The sequence below is a fragment of the Thermobia domestica genome, chromosome 15, assembly GCF_964235325.1.
Source record: "Thermobia domestica chromosome 15, izTheDome1.hap1.1, whole genome shotgun sequence".
Classification (NCBI taxonomy): Eukaryota; Metazoa; Arthropoda; class Insecta; order Zygentoma; family Lepismatidae; genus Thermobia; species Thermobia domestica.
The window spans coordinates 74,479,598-74,500,001 of record NC_137468.1 but is presented as its reverse complement, the minus strand read 5'-3'; the positions used below and the strand labels follow the sequence as shown (position 1 = coordinate 74,500,001).

General features: G+C 35.3%; 1 protein-coding gene across 2 annotated transcripts in view; it reads left to right on the top strand.

Annotated features, from left to right (window-relative positions):
• The window catches only part of LOC145671086 (cyclin-L1), a 100,501-nt gene extending 82,117 nt beyond the window's left edge, over positions 1-18,384 (top strand). For both annotated transcript variants that reach the window (XM_081739832.1, XM_081739833.1), the window contains 6 exons: positions 1,542-1,606; positions 2,745-2,949; positions 6,730-6,950; positions 10,879-10,998; positions 13,537-13,674; positions 17,530-18,384. In XM_081739832.1, coding sequence (XP_081595958.1) covers positions 1,542-1,606; positions 2,745-2,949; positions 6,730-6,950; positions 10,879-10,998; positions 13,537-13,674; positions 17,530-17,719 — 939 coding nt within the window. In that variant the 3' untranslated portion in view covers positions 17,720-18,384. The remainder of the gene's footprint in view (positions 1-1,541; positions 1,607-2,744; positions 2,950-6,729; positions 6,951-10,878; positions 10,999-13,536; positions 13,675-17,529) is intronic.
• The last annotated feature ends 2,020 nt before the right edge of the window (positions 18,385-20,404 follow it).

Here is a 20,404-nt window from a genome sequence, read left to right as displayed (position 1 = left end):
ATTTCAGTGGATAATATAAAATTTAGATAAACTTATCTGCAGTATATTAATTAACTGTACAGTGGAGTGAAAGAGGAAGTTGAAAGAATAGCAAGAATCGAAGACTTCTGTTACTTGACTCTTTGTGTTTATCACTTTGTGCTATCAGTCTTTTCATTTGCAGACACTTCACTTCCGTACATTGGCTCAGTGGTGACAGTGTGAACTGAATTCCTGGTGGTTGTGATCAGTGCATAGAAACCAGCTTTATCATCATGTATAGTTGGAAGTGTAACGTTCTAGTGTATTATAAATAAATGAATATTTGTCGTTAGTGGTAAAAGCATTAATTTTATTGAGAATATTTTTGGTGTACCATGGAAAATAGAGGTAACATAAATTCTTAAGTGTTGAGTTGAAATACCCTTTTTGGAATGTCGAATTATTCTTTAATGCGGTAAGTAGTAAGTGACATTTCGAGAGTTAAAAGATGTATTATGTACTTCATTTTTGTATTTTGAGTAAACATTTACAGCAAGGCATACATTTTCCATTGTATTGTGAGATTGTTTTATTTGCTCGTCAATGTTTTCCATAGTACAAGCCAGAGTTTACAGGGTCAGGTTCATTTTAAAAGTTTTCTGATATCACAGGTAAGTTGGGAGTTTGTTAGGACATAGTTTCATGATTTTACACTTGATGTTCATATGCTGCCGTTCGTATATTGTGAATTATGAATTTTGTAGGAAATATTCAATATTACTGTTGATGTCGTTGAGAACCGAATAGTGCAGTTTATTTCTATATAATACTACTAATGACATTAGATTGTTATTTAGTTTTAATGTTGCGCACAAGACATAATATTTAATAATTTTTGTTTTTTCACTTATCTGACCAAAGTATTCATTTCTTGTGATTGAGTAATACGTTTCGGAGGCTTTCAAGAGAATGAGAAATCAGACTGAATTTTCTATACTGTACGTTTGCACAGAGGAAGCTACAGGGTACGGTATCGAAAATTCAAGTAACAACGGAATTTTTATGGTAGCATTTGAACTAAATGGATTGTTCTGATTTTATATGTATATATTAAAAAAACGTAAGTTATGTACTGAACAGATAAAATCAAGAAAGTCTATAAAGAATCGTATCAGCGAGTTTTTTCGACCATGTAGCAAACTTGAATGAATACTGATAAGCATGAAAGGTTGTTAAATAAATGATAGATAACTTTACGGAGGAATAAGGATTAATTGTACGGCCATGAATACTGTGAATTGTGGAAAGAACTTAAAACTATAAATAAGATTAAATCATTTCTTTTCCCAGCTACAGATGAAGGTGCAATGTTATTTTCAAGTGGGTGACTTTTTTTCTTTTAAGTAACGAGACTGCACATTGAGTTAAAAAAAAAAAAAATCATTGTGCCTTTAATGGATATCATAATATAGACTTTCTTAATATATTGTAATAATATACTAAGAGTCTGGTTGTTCTTGGCATGGTAAGCTTTTTACCAATGTCTAATATATATATATATTTTCTCTCTTTCTTTTCAGATTATTGTAATGTATCTCCAGGTATTAGGATTTGAGAAGAACCAAAATCTAATGCAGGTGTCATGGTAAGTGTCAGATATTTGTAACAGTTTCACATTTTGATGAACAATAGTGAACTGAGCTAAACATTTGTCTTTTAGCACATGATTTAAAATTTAGTTTGTAACTGTGTATGTATTTCTCCACTTGTTGGTTCCGACGTGTAGACTAATGAAAATATAATGGTGTATCTATTGTTGGAAATTTCTTCAAGTTCAGGACAAAGACTATAGTAAGTATATAGTGAAATTAGAATGAAAAGTACCATAAAGTAACTGTTCTCATACGAAAGGTTGAGTGTCAGGGTAGCCTATGTCCATACTTTTCCAGCTTTTCTGTTTTAACCAAGGATGTTATAAAATAGAGGATCTGCCCATATGTATCTTCATCCTATTAACTCAATGAAGAAAGAAAGAAAAAAAAAAAACAACGGAGCATCGGCACGTCTGATTCGCTACTCTCGTTTCCGCCATCGTCTGATTTGCGGCTTTCGTTTCCGCCATGAATGTTGGCTCAAAACATTGCGATCTTATTGAACAGAGTGGGAATGATAAAACTGACATGTGGCTTCAAGAATTTGTTGTAAAGGCAAATCTAGATTAATGTCTCCTTGGGTAAAGAGTGGCATCTAGAGGCGGTCCTGGACCTAAGTGAGAATTTTATATTTTGATACTTAGACGATTGTGGCACTCAACCTTCCCCCCTACTTCATCAAATGATATTCTTTGTCCTACAAGAACTCCTAGAAGAGAATCTGCACAAAGCAGGTGAAAAATGATAGGGAGATTGAAACTTCATTTTACATATCGAGAATGGTATATTTTTTAATGTGTGCAATATTCTCAAACTATTAATTTCTTGAGATTAAATAAAGCTGTATAGCAATGAAGAAATTATTCTCAATACTGAAATAGCGTGTTCTACTAGCACAATTCGGATCGAATCGTGAAATTGACTACTTCAGTAATAGTTCTGCTGACTTCCAGTGTTGGTTTTATTGATTGTTTATCACCCACCCTGAAACGCACGTAATCCTTGCGAGTAGCGAGCTCTGGTCTGTTAAACTAAAGATATCTTCTATTACCTTCTGTTCAAGAATAGGCAATTACCATCCATCTTGTTAAGGATAAAATGTTTAATTGTTTTTCTTTCTTTAATTTTCAGGAATTATATGAATGACTCCTTACGGACTGATGTTTTTGTGCGATATCAGCCGGAAACCATTGCTTGTGCCTGTATATACCTCACGGCGCGTAAGCTAAAAATAGCACTGCCGAAGAATCCTGCGTGGTATCATTTATTTGGGGTGACGGAAGAAGATATCCAAGATGTTTGTCTACGTATACTCAGGTTATATAAAAGACCAAAGGTAATTTGATTTATGTACTTCTAAGTGCAAAGAAATGTAACGAGATCGGACATTGTTTCAAGTTGTATCAAAGTAAACGAAAGGAAATCTAAAATAAATTGTTTCAGCAACTTCTTTGGAACTAATGTTCGCAAATTAGCTTTGGGTACATTTGTTTGGAAAGGAAAGGCTGCATGTGAATATGCCTCAAACTACTATTAATTCGACCATTTTTGAGATCAGTAATTTATATACATCTTCAGGTTTCCCATAGACCGGAAAAGTCAGTGTGTGTGTGTCAGGGAGAAACATGGAAATTGTTGAGAAGTTTAGGTATAATGTCAGGGAAATTATTGAAAAGATCGTTAATATCAGGGAAATCAAATAGTCCTTTTTGGTAGGATCTTGATAGTAGTTATCGGGACTAGATCATGAAACTCCTCAACGGTTGATAGTGCCAATTTCACAATTAACCGACTTCATTGTGTACATGCTCACCCATAACTTCAACATGGATTTACAAAAAAGTGGAAAAATTAAACCTTTGTCAAGCAAAACAGTACAAAAATCTGTGAGAACCCTAACCTCTCCCATATCCCTCCGAAATTCCTGGGCAACATACTAATTCTCATTTCCATTATAATCAAGGGCGCCGACTCCGGGATATTCCGGTGCTCGAGTGCCCTACATAATTTTTATATGGGTACTCAAGATAAGAAAAAAAGGTGAAAGTAAAATTCTAGTCTCTTGCAGTATTCCTCAGATGATGATAGCTTCCGATGTTTTCAGAGAGAGGAAGGGAGGGGTATAAACTTTGGACAGACTTTTCCATTGATGAAAAGACATAAAATTCCGGTATTGTGGCGCAGATCAAAATGGCATGACGAAAACTAGAACCCTAGGGAAGTTAGAACCCTAAAACATTCTTGGTTTACGCCATCATACTCTGAAGTTATTCAAGGATATTTTCCAGTGTCCGAAGGAAAAAAAAATCGGAAGGATCAGTTTTTAAAATATTTTTTTCGATAGAGAAACCCCGGAACCCCACGAAGCCTGGAGGGTATTCCATACCCCATACCTCCCTGTTTTAGAACACCCCCGGCACTGTTGGTTAGAATTGTAGTGGAAATCAGTTATTTCAGTACTAGAGTTTCGAGAATGTTTGTCATTCGATTGTAATTACTTCAATTCCAAGAGGAGATTCTTTAGTTTGGTATGGAAATGGAACAAGAATTTGTACACTTACAAAAATTTTAGTATATGCATAGCTGTGTATAATTGAGTGTCCTTTGAAATAATATTGATTTCTGGTTCAGATTTTGAATTAACCTGGACTTTGAAATAAAAGCTTTTGCAGTCACCACATAATATAATTTGCTATAAGTTCCTTTAATAATAGTTGAGAAGTAACAGTTCTTGTGAAGTAGTAGTGTCTTCCTGTCACACATGTGAAAAGTAATTGTTTATTGATTGCATTGTTTATTAGGTGACAGGTTTTGACGATATTTCTTATTACTACAAAAGTGAGTTGTAAGTCTTGAAATATTCCAACAACCTGAACAGCAGGCAGTGTATACGCCGTAATCGACCTTAAGTACGAGATCAAAGTGATCCAGAAAATAGTATAGTAAGCGGACTATTTTATACGGAAACCGCTGTTCCTTCAGTATCCCCGTCAGTTTTTGTGACACTGACGATGGTTGTCAGCAACGTCTGATATGTAACTGTCAGTGTATGAGTTGGAACTCGGGCATAACGCTACGGCAGCAATTGGGAAAACGATTAGGAGCTGCCTCGTGAGGTAACCTAGCTCAGGCCCAGAGGAAACTGGATATGTGCCAACAACTCCTGCTAAATCCACGTGATGTGTTTCCAGAAACGGATTGTCACGTAACGGAAAGTCTTTTTTTTTTTTTTTTTCTTTTTTGATTCCGAAATCCGAATGCGCAGAAACAATAGTTGAGCAAGGCCAACTTCCAAAACTGGTCGTCAAATAGGACCACTTCAAGCATAGTCATGCTGTGTGTGGTGGAACTACAAGGGGGTAATTCACTTCAGTTACGATCAATGCCAATCTCTCTTCCGAACAGTTGAATCGGATGTAGGCAGCACTACACCAAAAGTATCCTGTATTGGTGAACCGAAAGTGCATCCTGGTGGTAACAGGATGACTCAAACTCACACTTCGTTTAAAAAACCTTACAAAAAATTCAGAAACTTGATGGCATCAAACTGATGCTACACCCCAGCATATAGATCTGACCTTGCCTCGTCTGATTACTACCTGTTTCGGTCCATGGCACGCTTCGTGAAATCAGGATGCTCCACCAACCACAGGAGATGGAAACAACAGCGATTGACTTCTGTGCCTCGGAGAACAAGACGTATTATCGACATTGAATCGGCAAATTGGCAGGAAGGTGGCTGCAGATAGCCCAACGCGAGAGGCTATACTTCGAAGCTTAGCCGACTGCCATTGTACTGTAATACAGGTATAGTGTGCATCAGCATATTGCAAGACTACAACCCTTCCTTATAGTATAAATTTTATATTTAGAAAAACAGTGAAACTTACTTTAAACGTTATATATATATATATATATATATATATATATATATACACATACAATATCAGGGATGCAAATAATCAGTCGCCCAGGCGAGTGGTTCATCGGTGCGGGCGAGTTTTTAATATCACTATTGTTTATTTCAAAGGTAAGTAAATGAAGGGTAAGGGGAAATAACAAGGAATGTCCATGTGTGTACTTTATCAGTTTCTTTGTCTTATCTGTTGGTGAGTCTGGGCACTATTTGACTGAATATACCATGTATGCGTAGATGTAGAAATGTCCCAAGGAAAAGGGCAAAAGATTTGACTAACCCTATTCATTGTATACGCGGTTTTCAATATTAAAACGCCGTTTTCTCAAAATGCAGTTTTGTGACATTCCTTGTTTTTTTCCCTTACCCTTCAAATGATTTCTATTGTAAAATGTGAGCTAGTAAAACTTTGTTGCTTATTTGCATCTCTGATATATAATTCTGCTTAATTAAGGGAATACACTTTACTATTGAGCAAGTGCAATATACGCTCTCGTTGTAATATGTATTTTTTTTTTTTAATTTGTATTGTAGGCTGCTTGAAGGTATTCCCTATCCCACACGCTTTCAGTATGCGAGTTTGAACATAGCTTAAATGTTTTAAGATGAGTAAATTGCTCTTTTGAATGTATGTGACACATTTTCATACTACAGGGAATTACGAAGTATTATCCAGACTGTTCTAGTATTGATTACTTGACGCTTTTCCCCATTTAATGTTGCTTTCTAACTTGTTCACATACTACTATTGGTTTATGGATATGATATTTTGAATATTGAAATTCGTTAGAAGCAGTGAATTAATCTCGTAAGTCATTAACCTTGCTTCAAGATTACTCGTATTCCAATGTGGGAAAGCGAAGTTGGTTGATCTGTGTAAATATTTCTTTTTAATAATGGTGACCAATCATTTACAGCAATCAGTCATAGGTAACTAGTTTTATTGCAGCTTTCGAAAATATAAAGACCTCAGTGTAGTCACATTCTAAAACTAAAAACAAGACTGTGAAGCTACAGTGTTCATCCGCAGATATCGAAATGTGTTTCATTATAAAAGAAAGCAACTTAGTGAAGTTAATAATTGCAGATTCCTTTGTTTGTTTGTGTTGTCTCCTTAATACTGAATAAATTAATTTAGATTAATTTCAGTGATAATGAGCTTTCCAAAATAATGTTTTTTCTCTTTCTTTCGTTCTTTAGCCCAACGCAGAGGAACTGGATCGACGGGTAGACGAACTAAGAAGACAGTATCAAGAAGCCAGGTTAAAAGCTCGAGGGCTAGGTCAGTCAGGGAATAATACCCCTGCGGGTGGAAGCAATAGTCCAAGTTCACGGCCGTCGTCTCCTTCTAGGTTGCATGGAAGTCCTACTAGAAAAGACAAACACGGAAGTTCCGATTCTCCAAGATGGGGATTTATAAGGTAGGTCAGCTTTTGTACTGTGACTTCTTTTCGTTTGTTGGAATAGATAAGTAAAATGTATTCCTCTCATGTTTTACTTTATTTTGTTTCAAAAAGAGGGTGTGTGATATTTTGAAGTAAAAATACTACATACAATTTTGCTAGTTATTTATGTATATTTTTTCTTTAAAACAAGTACTTTTGTATATAAAGAGGTTAAATTTTTTTATATATTTTGGTTATTTCTGTGGAATTCGTAATGTAAATATGTTAAGTATTAAAAAAATCTTCGAAATTCATGGTTTATTTTAGAGGTTATATAATATTATTATCTGCATCAACCACTAATTAAATGGGTTTTGTGTTGTAGAAAAGCGAAGCAGAAAAAACAGTTTTTTTCCCCCTCAAAAAAGCAGTTTTTTCCGAGCCCTTGCATCTCTAGTACACAGTCCGTCAGTTATGTAATGAGACTGATTTTGGTCACTGAAATGAAACAAGACAACTGAATGAAACCTGTATTTTTATTTAAAATACGTTCCTCCTGAATTGATACGATTGCCACAATCGAACGATCATTGGAACGACTCTAGACGTTTTACACATCTGAAATCGGACAATCAGGTCTTGCTTCATCTTCAGTTGATTCCATATCACTCTCAGATTGCTCATACCATTTGAGTATCTGTGCACGAGACAAAGAAGTATTTTCATATACTTGTCCCATCATTTCCACTACCTTGGTGGCATTTTTACCGACTTCAAAACTGAATTTAATGTTCGCTCGTTGCTCCATGACGCTACTGTGACAATACACTCCCTTGCTTTTGACTGAATGACGTCGTAGTTCCCGTCATGCTTTGCCTACAACGATCAATGTTGTCAGTTCGTAGACAAAGGTTAAGTCTTCTCTTAACATACAATCATTTCTTTCTAACATCTATCTTTTCTCCACAAGAAAATCAGTCTCACCATATAATCGTCGGACTGAGTATATGCATATAGCGCTTCGTGTTAAATTGTAAGCATGCTACTAACCTTAACTCTTAGTAGAATATAAACTTATTCTTGATTGTAGTAATTCCTCAATGTTTCTGATAATACAGTGATCAAATAGTTCTTATCATTCATGTTGGGGACAAAGATTAGATTAATAATGTAGTATATGTATTGAGGTTGTTCCATGTATATGTGGCCAAATTGTACTTACGGAATAGTTACGAAAATCCATTGCGCCTGGTGCGGCACTGCTCAATGTGTCTTTTCTGGTTCCGAACGTTGGTCCGGCAATGTGTTGCCATTACACAAGACTTCACTGGAAAATTACAAAGGGGATTCTTGTTCCATTCCTTTTTTTTTCCTCCAGCTTTCCAGAGTCTACTTTCAGCTGTTACAGATCTTTTGCCCAAAGCTTTTTTAAGCAGTTCAAATCTTCATTAGTCCATTGGATTTTATTCATGGAGACTTGACAGGTATCTCGTTGAAAGATATGACCTGAATTCTAACAGCCTTCCTTATATACTAGTAGATTGCGAAGAAAGATCTAGAATTGTGTGATGAAGATTTGTCTTGATAGATGTGTCCATGTTTATCTTGTTTGCGTGTATTTCTTGTAGCTCCTGCTTATACATCGGCCTCAGTATCTCTTTGTGGTTACTGCGAGTTGATTTTGCTGTTCTTCACCCTGCAAATTTTCAGTTTGTCTCGGTTACAGTACCGGCATTCACTATGAACTTTTCCATGTTCGGACCCATTTTATGAAGCACTTTGCACCTTTGTCTCTTACATAATGGCTCTTAGTAGGGTGCAGCTGGAAGGGTGCACCTACATCTCATCCAATTCATAGTGTGAGTGAAAACAAAAAAAAATTAATTTCACAATTATTCACTTCATTAATCTCTCCCCTAAAGGAAATAACTGAAACATTAAAACTGTTTTTAGTGTGTCATCCAATATAGCGACGTACCACTAGCTTAAACACTTTTGTAGGCTTCAGTCGTTGGTGCAGGAGAAGTTTGACAATTTCCGAAGACAAATTTAGACCATTCATACCTACACCTATCTTTGGATCGGGGAATTCTGTAAAGTTTCGCCTGCATGCTGACTGTTGCATTGTGGCCGTGTTCTTTGTTGGGGAACCGAACGCTAGGGCCACAATCCTTATACCAGCCGATCACGGTCCTGATTAAAGTCAAGCTGTGCTTCCTGGTCATTCAAACATTAATATTAGCTTCGTTAAGAGCTACAATGTCTCTTTTTCAAAAGCGACTCAGTTTTGACGTCATTTTCGGCACAGTGAGAAAACACATGCACTGCGAAAATCAATTGATTGGATTTAAATGTAGCGTTCCGTTCAGCAGCGAGGCTATAAGACTTGGACATTCAGCTTAACATGGGATCCAAACCACATGAGCTAACGCCAGGAATCACACTTGTGTCTCCCACACCAAAGGTGTATACACGGACAAACACTCACAGCAGTTTGAGTTTATTCTGCGCGCGGAGGTAGGGATCATGTTTAACCAAACATAAGAGGGGCAGTTTCCTGTAGTGGATATCACGATAAGTTCTTCATACACGTCACACATAGGATCGGCACAGAGAAAAACGTAAAATGCAAAAATTAAATCTAATGTACAGGGTCGTGAATGTGTTCATTTGTGATTTACAAGTAGTTTGTGAACGAGTTTTCCTATTGGTACGTTAAACAAAATATTTTGTACTGGAAATAGTTCGAGGAATTCTGATAAATTCTGAACATGATTTTTCTGTATCGTAAGACTAAGATTATATTTGTTCCTCTTATATCTTGACGGAAGTTAAATTTATTTGGAGAAATAAAATAAAGAAATTAGAGCCTAGGAAGAGCTGAGTCTTAAAATTATTAGTCGTATAAAGAAAATCATGTAGCCAATTTTATTATACTTATCCTCAGGCTAACATAATAGGAACATTCCTTCTGTACGTGCTGAGGTATTGAAGAAATAAATCACGTTTGGCGTGATTGCCGCTCTTGTGGGTAGTGATGTCCAGTGATCTATCAATGGTGTACACGTTGGGGGGCAGTGGATTTCCACAACAGACGTAACCCCATCCAGCCAGTATCTCCCGCAACATCTTGAGTTCTGAAAACAAAGAGCATTCAGGTGACTGTAACTAACAGGATGGCAACCACAAGTGCAAGTGGAGCCACCATGTCCTTCATATGAACATACGAATACTAAAGAGTCGGTTATTTTAAGTTTCGTTAACAAATCAAGCTCTCTCGTGGCTAAGTGGTTAGCGTACGTACGTTTGGCGTGGGAGACCCGGGTTCGATTCCCGGCGGGAGCTCGTGGTTCGGATTTCATGTTAATCATTAGGTCCCGTCTCATATAGCCTCGTTGCTGAAAGGGATGTTAAACTCAAAATTAGCTCATTAGCAAGTAGTACGATTATCCCTCCCTATTGCTTATCACTGAGAACATCTTTGATGCTATGGATAGAGACGGCATTGGTGATGTGAATGATAAGATTAGTATGTGTCTCGGACACAATGATTGTGACAAGGATAAATAGCTTGATGCTCACGTCTTGTTAAACATACAATCCAATCGGATTTAGTTACTTGTCTATAGACATTGTCTATAGACTTGTCTATAGTTAGCAATGTGCTTGTCTATAGACGTTGAGTTGGTAGGTCCAGCATTATTGGCACTTGCCACACAGGACACAAAATAGATGCAGTTGGCATCCCAGAATGGCTATGGAAAACTAATTATTACAGAAAATTGTGAAAATACCCAGGTTTTGACGCTTTGGGTGCTTCATAGTTAACTTTACGTCATTTTCTGTCTGAAGCATGTAGTGAATGAATGGGTGAATTTTGTTAGTATTTTTATAACAGTACTTCAATTATTTAATTATTTTCTTCAGTTTCTGTTAATGATTCTTTTTCCTTCCCTTTCTTCAGCAAGAACAATCATACAGTAGACAAACATGTACATGGGAAGGATTCTCACAGCCGTAGTAGATCAAGGTCTAATAGCCATAGCCCACCATTGAAGCATAAAAAGCTTATGAAGAAGGGAAGGTAAGTAATGAATTATAGATATGAGTTTTAAATCTTTAAAATGTAACATAATAACGTAACATCTTACCTTGTAATATTTGTCACTTAGCTAAAGCAGCGTAAAAAAATCTTTACAGGATGTGTAATTAGGAAACATTAATCCCTAATCAAAATTTTCTTTTTTCCATTTGATTTTTTGATATTTATGATCAATACATGTTTCTTATGCCTTTTACGCCATCATTTTTATTACATGATGTACTTATTAACCATTTCGTGGCTGTAATAGTTTCATCTGAGTTAACACACACTAAGGATTTTAATTGCGGTTTGAACGTAAGAAAACCTTCCTGGTGTGGTCACTGATGAGCAATAAGATTGTCATAGTGAATAGTCCGTGAAGTGTTGTTACTATTTCACAGTTAGTAGTTTAAAGTAAATTACTTTTGATGCTGTGTTGAAGCATAGGTAAATGCACGATCTGAATTTGCGAAAGTATGTATAAAGATTTATGCTTCGTATCTCACAGCATTAGAATTTCATAACGTTGGTGTTTAAGACCAGTTGATTGGTACTTTTTTAAAGCGTGTTTCTCAAGAAATAAAGTTTCTTTGCATTTTATGTTGTAAATTATATGTAAGTAAGTACTTTCTATGAAACCTAAGCGTAATTTCGTAAAAGCCTGGACTGGCCTTTTAAATAAGTTGAATTACTAAAATCTCAGTGGTAAACTGTACCAAAACAAAGAGTTTCCTTCTAGTATTATTCCTTCTACACATTTCCAGTTTTTAAGAGCTACAAAAAATCACTGGTAAAACCCTTTTGAAATTTTGCGTACCTTATTATATTCAGAGTGGTGCAAACTTTCAAATCATACCACACACATGTCACAATTCATAAATTCGAGAAAGACATTTTCCTGAAAAGTTCTTATTTGAACATCCCTGTCCGGGGTTCAAAATCAGATACCTGCATGAAAATTGCCCCTAAAATTTCTGCATCTCGTAGCTAGGTTATATGTTTGCCAAGTTTTATTTACGTAAGGTTAGTAGGCATGAAGATGTAGGAGGTTTCCAAACCAAAAACTTCAATTTCTGTGGAGGGGGAGGAATGGGGGAGTGAGAGGGTACCGTAAGTGTCAGAAAGTTTGCATAACCATCGCTTAGTGTAATTATGGTAATTACCAGTGAAATTAAATTTCTTCATGTTAATGGTTGAACCTGCTTAAACAACTTGTCATTTGAAAGAGCGTGGTCAATAAATACAGAAATCAAAATAACTTTCTATAGTTCGCACAGAATGAAAGATTAGCTATGAAGTGCCGTAACAAAATTGAATGAGAAAAACCAATTTAAAATGTTTCACGAGGAGGAAGAAAAGAGAGAGATCAAGCAGCCTACGAGACCAGGCTTATTGCAGAATGACTAGGCTCTTAGTAAATGAGCAAAATTAGTAAACTTCCCACCACGAGTTGAATATGTGTGAAAAAGAGATACCATAATCATAACTTTCAAGACACTTCGTATCATGCCATTTGCAGGAAAACAGATATTATAGCTACTGCATATTACATAACGTGTGATTTACTTTCTCCTCTTTTTTCTGTTAATAGAGTAAATTAGCTATTCAGAATATTCCTTTATAGGATTTGCCGTAATATACCTATGTACACTCATGTCCAAAATTATTGCCGCATGTCTATAAATATGTTGCTGTAGGAATATAATTTGATAACGAATTCGTCCGGTATTTCTTACAATGTTAGTACGTGTATAATTGGCAAAGACATGTATGACAAATTTCATGTCAAAAGAGCAGTAATTAAGAACAATAAAACAAAAATAAAACTTTCTTGTACATTTAGCAACATTTTGTTTTACTTACTCGAATTTTCGTATATATAATTCTATTCCTGTGAAATTTGCCACAATGTACGTACATTTCCCGATTATACACACAGTATCAGTATTAAAGGTATCCTGCAAAATCATTATCTAATTATATCTTAAAGAAAACAGTTATAGATATGGCAACAATCATTTTGGACATGAGTGTACATATTTATATAGCGTATTTGATGCGCTAAACACAAATTCAGACTGAACATTCATATACTTCTCCCGCTCCGAACGTAAACTATTTTCCAAAACAAAATGTTCGGTGATTTCTTCACGCGTCCCTTGGTCCATAATTTGGCTTTCTCCTCTTGTTAATGAGGACTTCCTTTCTCCAGAAAGAAGACTAAATCGCAAGAATATAACAAAGTTTGAAGAGTTTTTAAATCAGATTAACATATATATATATTGGTTGCTTAAAAAAAAGTAAAAGTTGGGTGACCCAGAGGAAAGGAAATCGTTGTCATTTTTCAAAATTATTAACGAAAGAAGGTAACTGATATTACCGAATTATTCGGAAATTGCCTTTTCGGGCACTGAGGTGAGAGACAGTCCTCTGTGTATTGTTATTCGTATGCATTTGAGTATTATGTATGCTTCAGTTTTTACTTTCGTCCTATATTCATCTTATTTTTGATGTAACGTGTTGAAATGTTACTTTCAGGTCAAGTTCCAGTTCGAGATCAAGATCTCGTTCCAGATCGTATGAAAGAAAAAAGAAGTCACACAAAAATAGGCGCAGCTATTCCCGCAGCAGATCACCAAGTATATCTCCTCATAAAAATAGTCGGAAGTCTCACAGGTAAATTTTTACTAATCAGAAAAGTTAACATAATTTAGCTTTAAAAGTTGTTAAAAATCGTGTAACCTTTTCATGAACATTCTACAGGAAATATCCAATAAAACTTAATATATTTGAACACCATCTTTAAATGTTTGTATGTAATAAATAATTAGGTAACTAGTCATCTCGTAAGTAGTTCTACGACATTAGACAGGTATAGCAGAAAGAAAAACAGAAATGTATGAAAAAAACACCATTATTTATTGCCTACAAATACACTTCATTGATAGTAATTCAAAGTAATCTCTGGCTTTCATACATACCTTCAATGGCGTGGCAAATCATCAGTCGCGTACGTATGTATGTTATTGAAGTCCAAATTGTTCATTACGCGTTTTAGACTGTCAGAATTTCGGTTCTTGAAAAGTAGACTTCAGTCTCCAAAACATCCCACAATTCAAATAGGGACTTGAGGAAGATGGACAGTCTTTGTGCTCAGTGAACTCGGGAATGTTGTGCTTAAATTACTTTTGCACGATGTGCAGGTGCGGAGTCCTACTGCAACACCCAGTGTTCGTTTCAGAACATGAATTAAGAGGTTTTCAACGTAATAAAAAAATATTCTTGTACACTTCATCGTTTGGTTGCACGCAGTGACGCCAGGGATGATGTCTTCTATATACGAGGAACTATCTGATGGCCTTCTTATTCCTTGTCATTTTATTTTAGTTTCTTCTTAATCGTCAACATTTTTTCATCTGTAAAGAGAACGCTCTTGTGCCAATTGTGCGAATGCCAGCGGAAGAGGTTCTTCGCTCTTTCCAGCCTAATTGTCTTCAGCCATGGTGATAACAGCTGACCAATGCTCCGATCGTAGGTTCGCAGCCCTGTATCTTCATTAAGAATTGTAGACGCTCTGCATTTTGGAGATTTTCATCTGATACGCCACATTTTGCTTTTGACCAGCATTTCTGCAAATTAATTCTCGCAGGCTTTTGACCATTGTTCGAGTACTAACCGAGGTCGACCCGTTTTTTTTTTTTTTTTTTTTTTTTTTTTTTTTTTTTTTTTTTTTTTTTTTTAAGCAATAGTACTAAGTTCGTCATACCGCTTAAAACCGTTCGACAAATAAACTTGATATTAAACTGTTTCAACAGCTTGAATATTGTTCTTGCTGCGTAATTACATTTATGTAGCGCAATAACTGCTACTCTGTTTCCTTGTGGACCTCTTCAGGACACCATCTCATAGTATACTGACGACATTGTTTATTTCTCTACGTAATTACCTTATCAACGGCATTGAACCGTCTTTGAGGATTTGTTTGGTCAAGAATTGGTGAAATGAACTTGCGATAAAACTTACGGGTAACTAGATGCGGTATGACTCTCAGCTGTTTTGTGGAAAATAGTTTGTAAGAAAATGGGTGTGCGTTAAATCGGAGTAACTAATAGAAAGTATGTGAAAGAATCAGCAAACAAAGATTGGGATAATTTTGAATTTGGGGGGCCAAAATCATTTGAGAGGGAGAATGTTTGCAGGGTAAATGAGTTGATGTTACGAAAACGTAATTACTAAGCGAAGGCAAGTACAAAGTTAACCTAGCCTGAACAAACAAACAAACAAACAAACAAAAAAAAAAGAAAATATAGCAAAAAAGTACGAATTTTAACCAAAAAAATCCTCCCCTCTTAAATCCAGAAATATGCCCAAAGATTTTCCTTATCTGGTATCATACATAATCAAAGTACGCTTACTGATGTTTACATGAGTTAGGAGTTAAAAGAGAGGTAATCCCCTTGTCGTCATATACTTGAAAATGAAGAAAATAGTGAATATATATTACTCATTGTTATGATTCCTCAATGTAACTAGTAAAATTTAACGTCTAAATGAGTACGCAGTTGAAGCAGATTTTTATTTTGTACTTTTTCAGCACAATTATTAAACGAAATTAAAATACCTACTTCTCTAAATCTCCAGTAAGTAGTTAAAAAAGTAAGTTTTAAATTTTGAAGGTTATAACATATTAAAACATATTGAGTTTACAATTTTATATATATATATATATAATCAGTTTATGTGGATAGATTAAACATTAGTAAGAAAGCATGGAAACATGGAATCGTGTAAAACACAAAATGATTATGCTGAAAATTAAAGCCTTCTCTCGTCCTGATAATCTTCCAAATATGTAATATAACAGAAACGTACTTGCACATTGTGGTCCATTAGAAAAAAAAATCCGTCGTAACAAAGAACGTGATGATTTCAGTATTCAGGGCTCAAAATTACGTAATTTCAGAAAGAATACCTAGCAATAATTCTTCACTGTTAGCCAACATATTAGGTTTTATGAGATTTTTGTGAGCTAATTTTCAGCCGGTTCTGTGGCTTTCGTCAGACTCAGATTTCGTTAAAAAGTCAGACATCTCTCTTCTTGAAGACTAATTTTTACATTCATTTTTAATTTTTTTTTCTTTCTTTCTTCCAATTCTAAACATTTAATCTATATGGGGAACTTGCATAGTGAACACACAAAGTTCCTCAAAATATTGTTGAAGAACTTCAGAAAACTCGAATATGTTGGTGGCCCCGCGTAGCGAAGTTGTATGTTGGTGCTCGTATGTCGGTGTGAGCGGTCCCGGGTTCGATTCCCGGTGGGGTCGAAAAAGTGTAAAACGCTTTTTCAGGTCAGTCACCATGAATGAGGTTTACCTGGGTTTTCCTCATTCACACCAGGCAAATGTCGGAGTGGTACCTAACTTAAAGGTCCCAGACCGCTTCCCTTCCCTCGGATAGTGTGCTCGCCGAAGGACGTCATCCATCAAAACGTGATGGGCTAAATGGCCTTAGATATCGAAAGCCCAGAAATCTAAATCCTAAAATTCTAATCAAATATGTTGGCAAAATTTCAAAATCTAAAAAGGACCTCTAGGTGTAAATCTGGGAGCTAGTCTGGTGCTGTTACGTACTGGTAAGGCATGTTATTTGAACACGGTTAAAGCAAGAGAAAATTGCTGGTGTAATGCACCAAACAAAGCAGAATACTACTAATAACCAATTTCTCAATCAATTAGGGATGTTAGGGAAGGAAGAAAGAAATCAGTTTTGTTGGGCACTGAAGAAGAAAAATATTTTTGTACTAATATGAGTATTTAACCTGCGATGTAAATCTGTTGTGAGAGAGATACTTTCGTCTGTGCTTTATTTTGTTACAATTCTGTTAATGTTCTTTACTCCAGTTTATTCCTCTTATTATTTTATCTAACCTAATTTGCATAAATATCTTATTCTAAAACTATAATAAATAATAATAATAATAATACTGATTAAGCTATTACTATTACTGTTGAAATAGTAAAATATTCCCAATGTTTTTTTGAGTTGTTCTGGATCAATCCAGATAGGACTACATGCTAGAAAGCAACTTTGTCCCAGATCGGACGATTTTGCAGCTCGTAATTACCAGGACCACTGGTTGATTAGAATCAAATCAAATTTGATATTTAGAAACAATTATTCTGCAGTATTGCAGTTGATTATTGTATTATTACAAGAGCACACTTAATTTCCAGTAGGAAATAATGACGTTCGGATCCCACGTGAAGGTGTAGATCCACGTCTCATATAGCCTTAATACTGAAAGAGACGCTAAACACTAATCCAACCAATCAACTACAACATACTTCAGTTATTTCAGTGCTGTTTTTTTAACTGTAAGCACGTGTGAATCACACTGTAATTACAAAAAGGAACTTCTTAGGTTTAAATTCTAACAAGGAAAGATGATATAGTATCGTAGAACATTTCATTCTATATAGCTTAGTCTTTTACATATATTTCCTTATTTTATTTTTGTTTGTTTTTTAGGGAGAAGATTCGATACAGGTCACGGTCTCGTTCTCATGACCGAGACAGGAGAGAGAGATCTAGATCTAGAAGCCATGACAAGTACGATCGATATGATAAGTTTCATGACAAGTATTATGAGAAGAAATCGAAGAGTAAACACAGAGACGACGATCACATCAAATCCAGAAATAAGGATCAAAGAAGATAAATGTTAGTATTGGGGGGAATGGATTAATTACCTAGGCTAAGATATATTTTCTAATTATGATTACAGTTGCTCCGATGAGAAGTGAAGAAGGAATCAATAAAGAAGTGAATGATTCGCGGGTGAAAGCAACTGCTTACACTGTAAGCTACTGTGTAGCTATTAATCTGTATATATCTTAAACATGAACTACTACGTTAACATTGGTTCATATGCAAAGTTTTTCTTTGCGAAGCATAATTTATTCTTACAGAATGACGTTGACTGTTAATGATGATGCAATTAAAATATAGTGATATCTGATCAGAAGGGCAAAAGGAGACCATTTTGTAATACATACATATGTGAATTCATTATTTTTTTTAACGTCCTCTTTTTTCAAGTGTTGAAAATAGAAGTAATAAAATATCATTTTTTAAAAAGGACAAAGCCAATGAAAAATAAATATTTGAATTCCAGGGATATATATTATTTGTATATAAGATTTGTTAATGTTTTCTGAAGATCTAGTGCATCAGTAACAAAATAGAAATATTGCATCATTATGTTTATAAGAGACAAATGTTGTATTTTCAATACATTTATCAGTGTAAAAAAGTGTGATGATAATGTACTGTGTCCATTACTGGCGAACAACTTTGTAATTAAAAACGAATTTTTTATTGTAATAGTGTTCTCTTTATTACTTGTATATTTCGCAGGAAGATCGGTTTAATTACTATGCAGCCAACAGTCAGCACGAATGTTTTTATTTGTACCTGATTAATTATAGAGCAGGTTTTAAATGCTAACTTGGTATCGTAAGGTCAGCATTGTACAGTGGAGTCCCGATAATCCGAACACGTATAATCAGAACATCCGGTTAATCTGAACAGGTCCGGGAGTTTTTTTTTTTTTTGTTTGTTTGTTTGTTTGTTGCGAAAACACGCAGTTTTAGGAAATCAATAACCAAAAGGATGAAAATGGGTGCATGTTTTCGTAGAAAACAAAGTAAACTTTCGTTAAATACATTTTTTCTTTAACACCTGTATTAGGCCTGAAGCCACACTATGACAATTACACAAAATTTGAAATAAAATACAGTGTACGTACTATATAATATTGAAACTTACAAGTTTAGTATGACTGAAATACAGTAATGTAGTAGAATAAGTACTCTGCTGTAACATAAAACTGAACGTACAGTAAAAGGTATTGTACTAGTATCTACCGTAGTACTGTGCTAGTATTACTTGTTACAAGACATGAACTCAGTTATTGTCTTTTATCGCAGTGAAGAGAGAGTATTGGACGACTAGTTTCGCCTACTATTATAACACAATAGACCCATTCACCTGCTTCAATCCACTATTTTACTGTTATTCCGGTTAATCCGAACAATCACATATTCCGAACAGGATTCGATCCCAGTTAGTTTGGATTAGCGGTACTCCACTGTATATCATTCAAATTAGAAACACTATTTTTCCCTTCTACAATTAACTTTTTTAATGGATTTTTTCATCTTTTACGAATATGTTCACGCATTACGAATTTAAAAATTGAGAATTAAAAAAAAAAAATGGTGAAAGGGATAGCAAAATTGAGGTGGACCACATTTCAAATCCAGTACGCTCAGGTACCCTCTCATACCCCATTGTCGTTGTAATCATTCAGGTTAATTGTTCGTAAAAGAATTAATCGTGGAAGAAAAACATGATTAAACTATCTGGTGTAATCAGAATGTCCTCCTATATCTGCTGTAATCAGAATGTCCTACAGGCAGTATCTCAGGGAATTCGAGCAGTTCAATTCTTACATGGGACATTATCCGTTGGCAGCCCCAGAAAAACCCAATCTACGTATAGATGGCGGTAGTTGTTCGTAAAACTTACTATGGTCGAAAGTACCAACCTTTTAAAGCTTAAGTTTGAAGACGCTACGTTGTTTGGTGTTTCTGTGGCAGGCATCAATAGTGAATGCTCTCAGTGAGTTTGTGAACATGGAAAAAAGTGGGTCATCGTTATGTGATACAATACTTTCATTTGAAATATCTCAGTCCAACCAAGATCAAAGCGAGCTAGATTCTACTCTGGAAAAGTCTCCTCCTTCGTTTACAACAGTGTGGGATAATTTTCATTGATTATCTTCAAAAAGCATGAACTATCAACGGCAAATACTATGTACTTACTGCAGCGTTTCAGTGATTAAATCAAGAAAAAAACTACCGCATTTGGCGAAAAAAAGTAGTTTCATGAAGATAATGTGCACCAGTTCACACATCCATTATCGTGATGGCCAAAATCGATTAATTCAAGTTCGAATTGCTTTCTCACGCACCCAGATTGTATCCTCCTCGGATTATTTTCTCTTTCCAAACTTGAAAACAATGGCTTGGTGGTAAAAGATTTGCCAACAGTAGAGAGGTTGAGACTGAGGTCAATGATTATTTTGAGGGGCTCAATGGTTTACACTATAAACAGGGTATCGAAGCTTTTGAACATCACTGGAAAAACTGTATTGAGCTAAAAGAAGACTAGATTGAGAAATAAAGCTAGTTTTTCCCAAATTATTTGTTTTCTTTGGTCGGATAGTTTTGGGACTGCCCAGGTAAGATTATTCAGCTAGCAGAATGTAACAATTTCTACTTCTGCAAATTTTGAATACTGAGCTATTAAAAAAAGAAAAAAAAGTTTGTCCTCCTGGAAA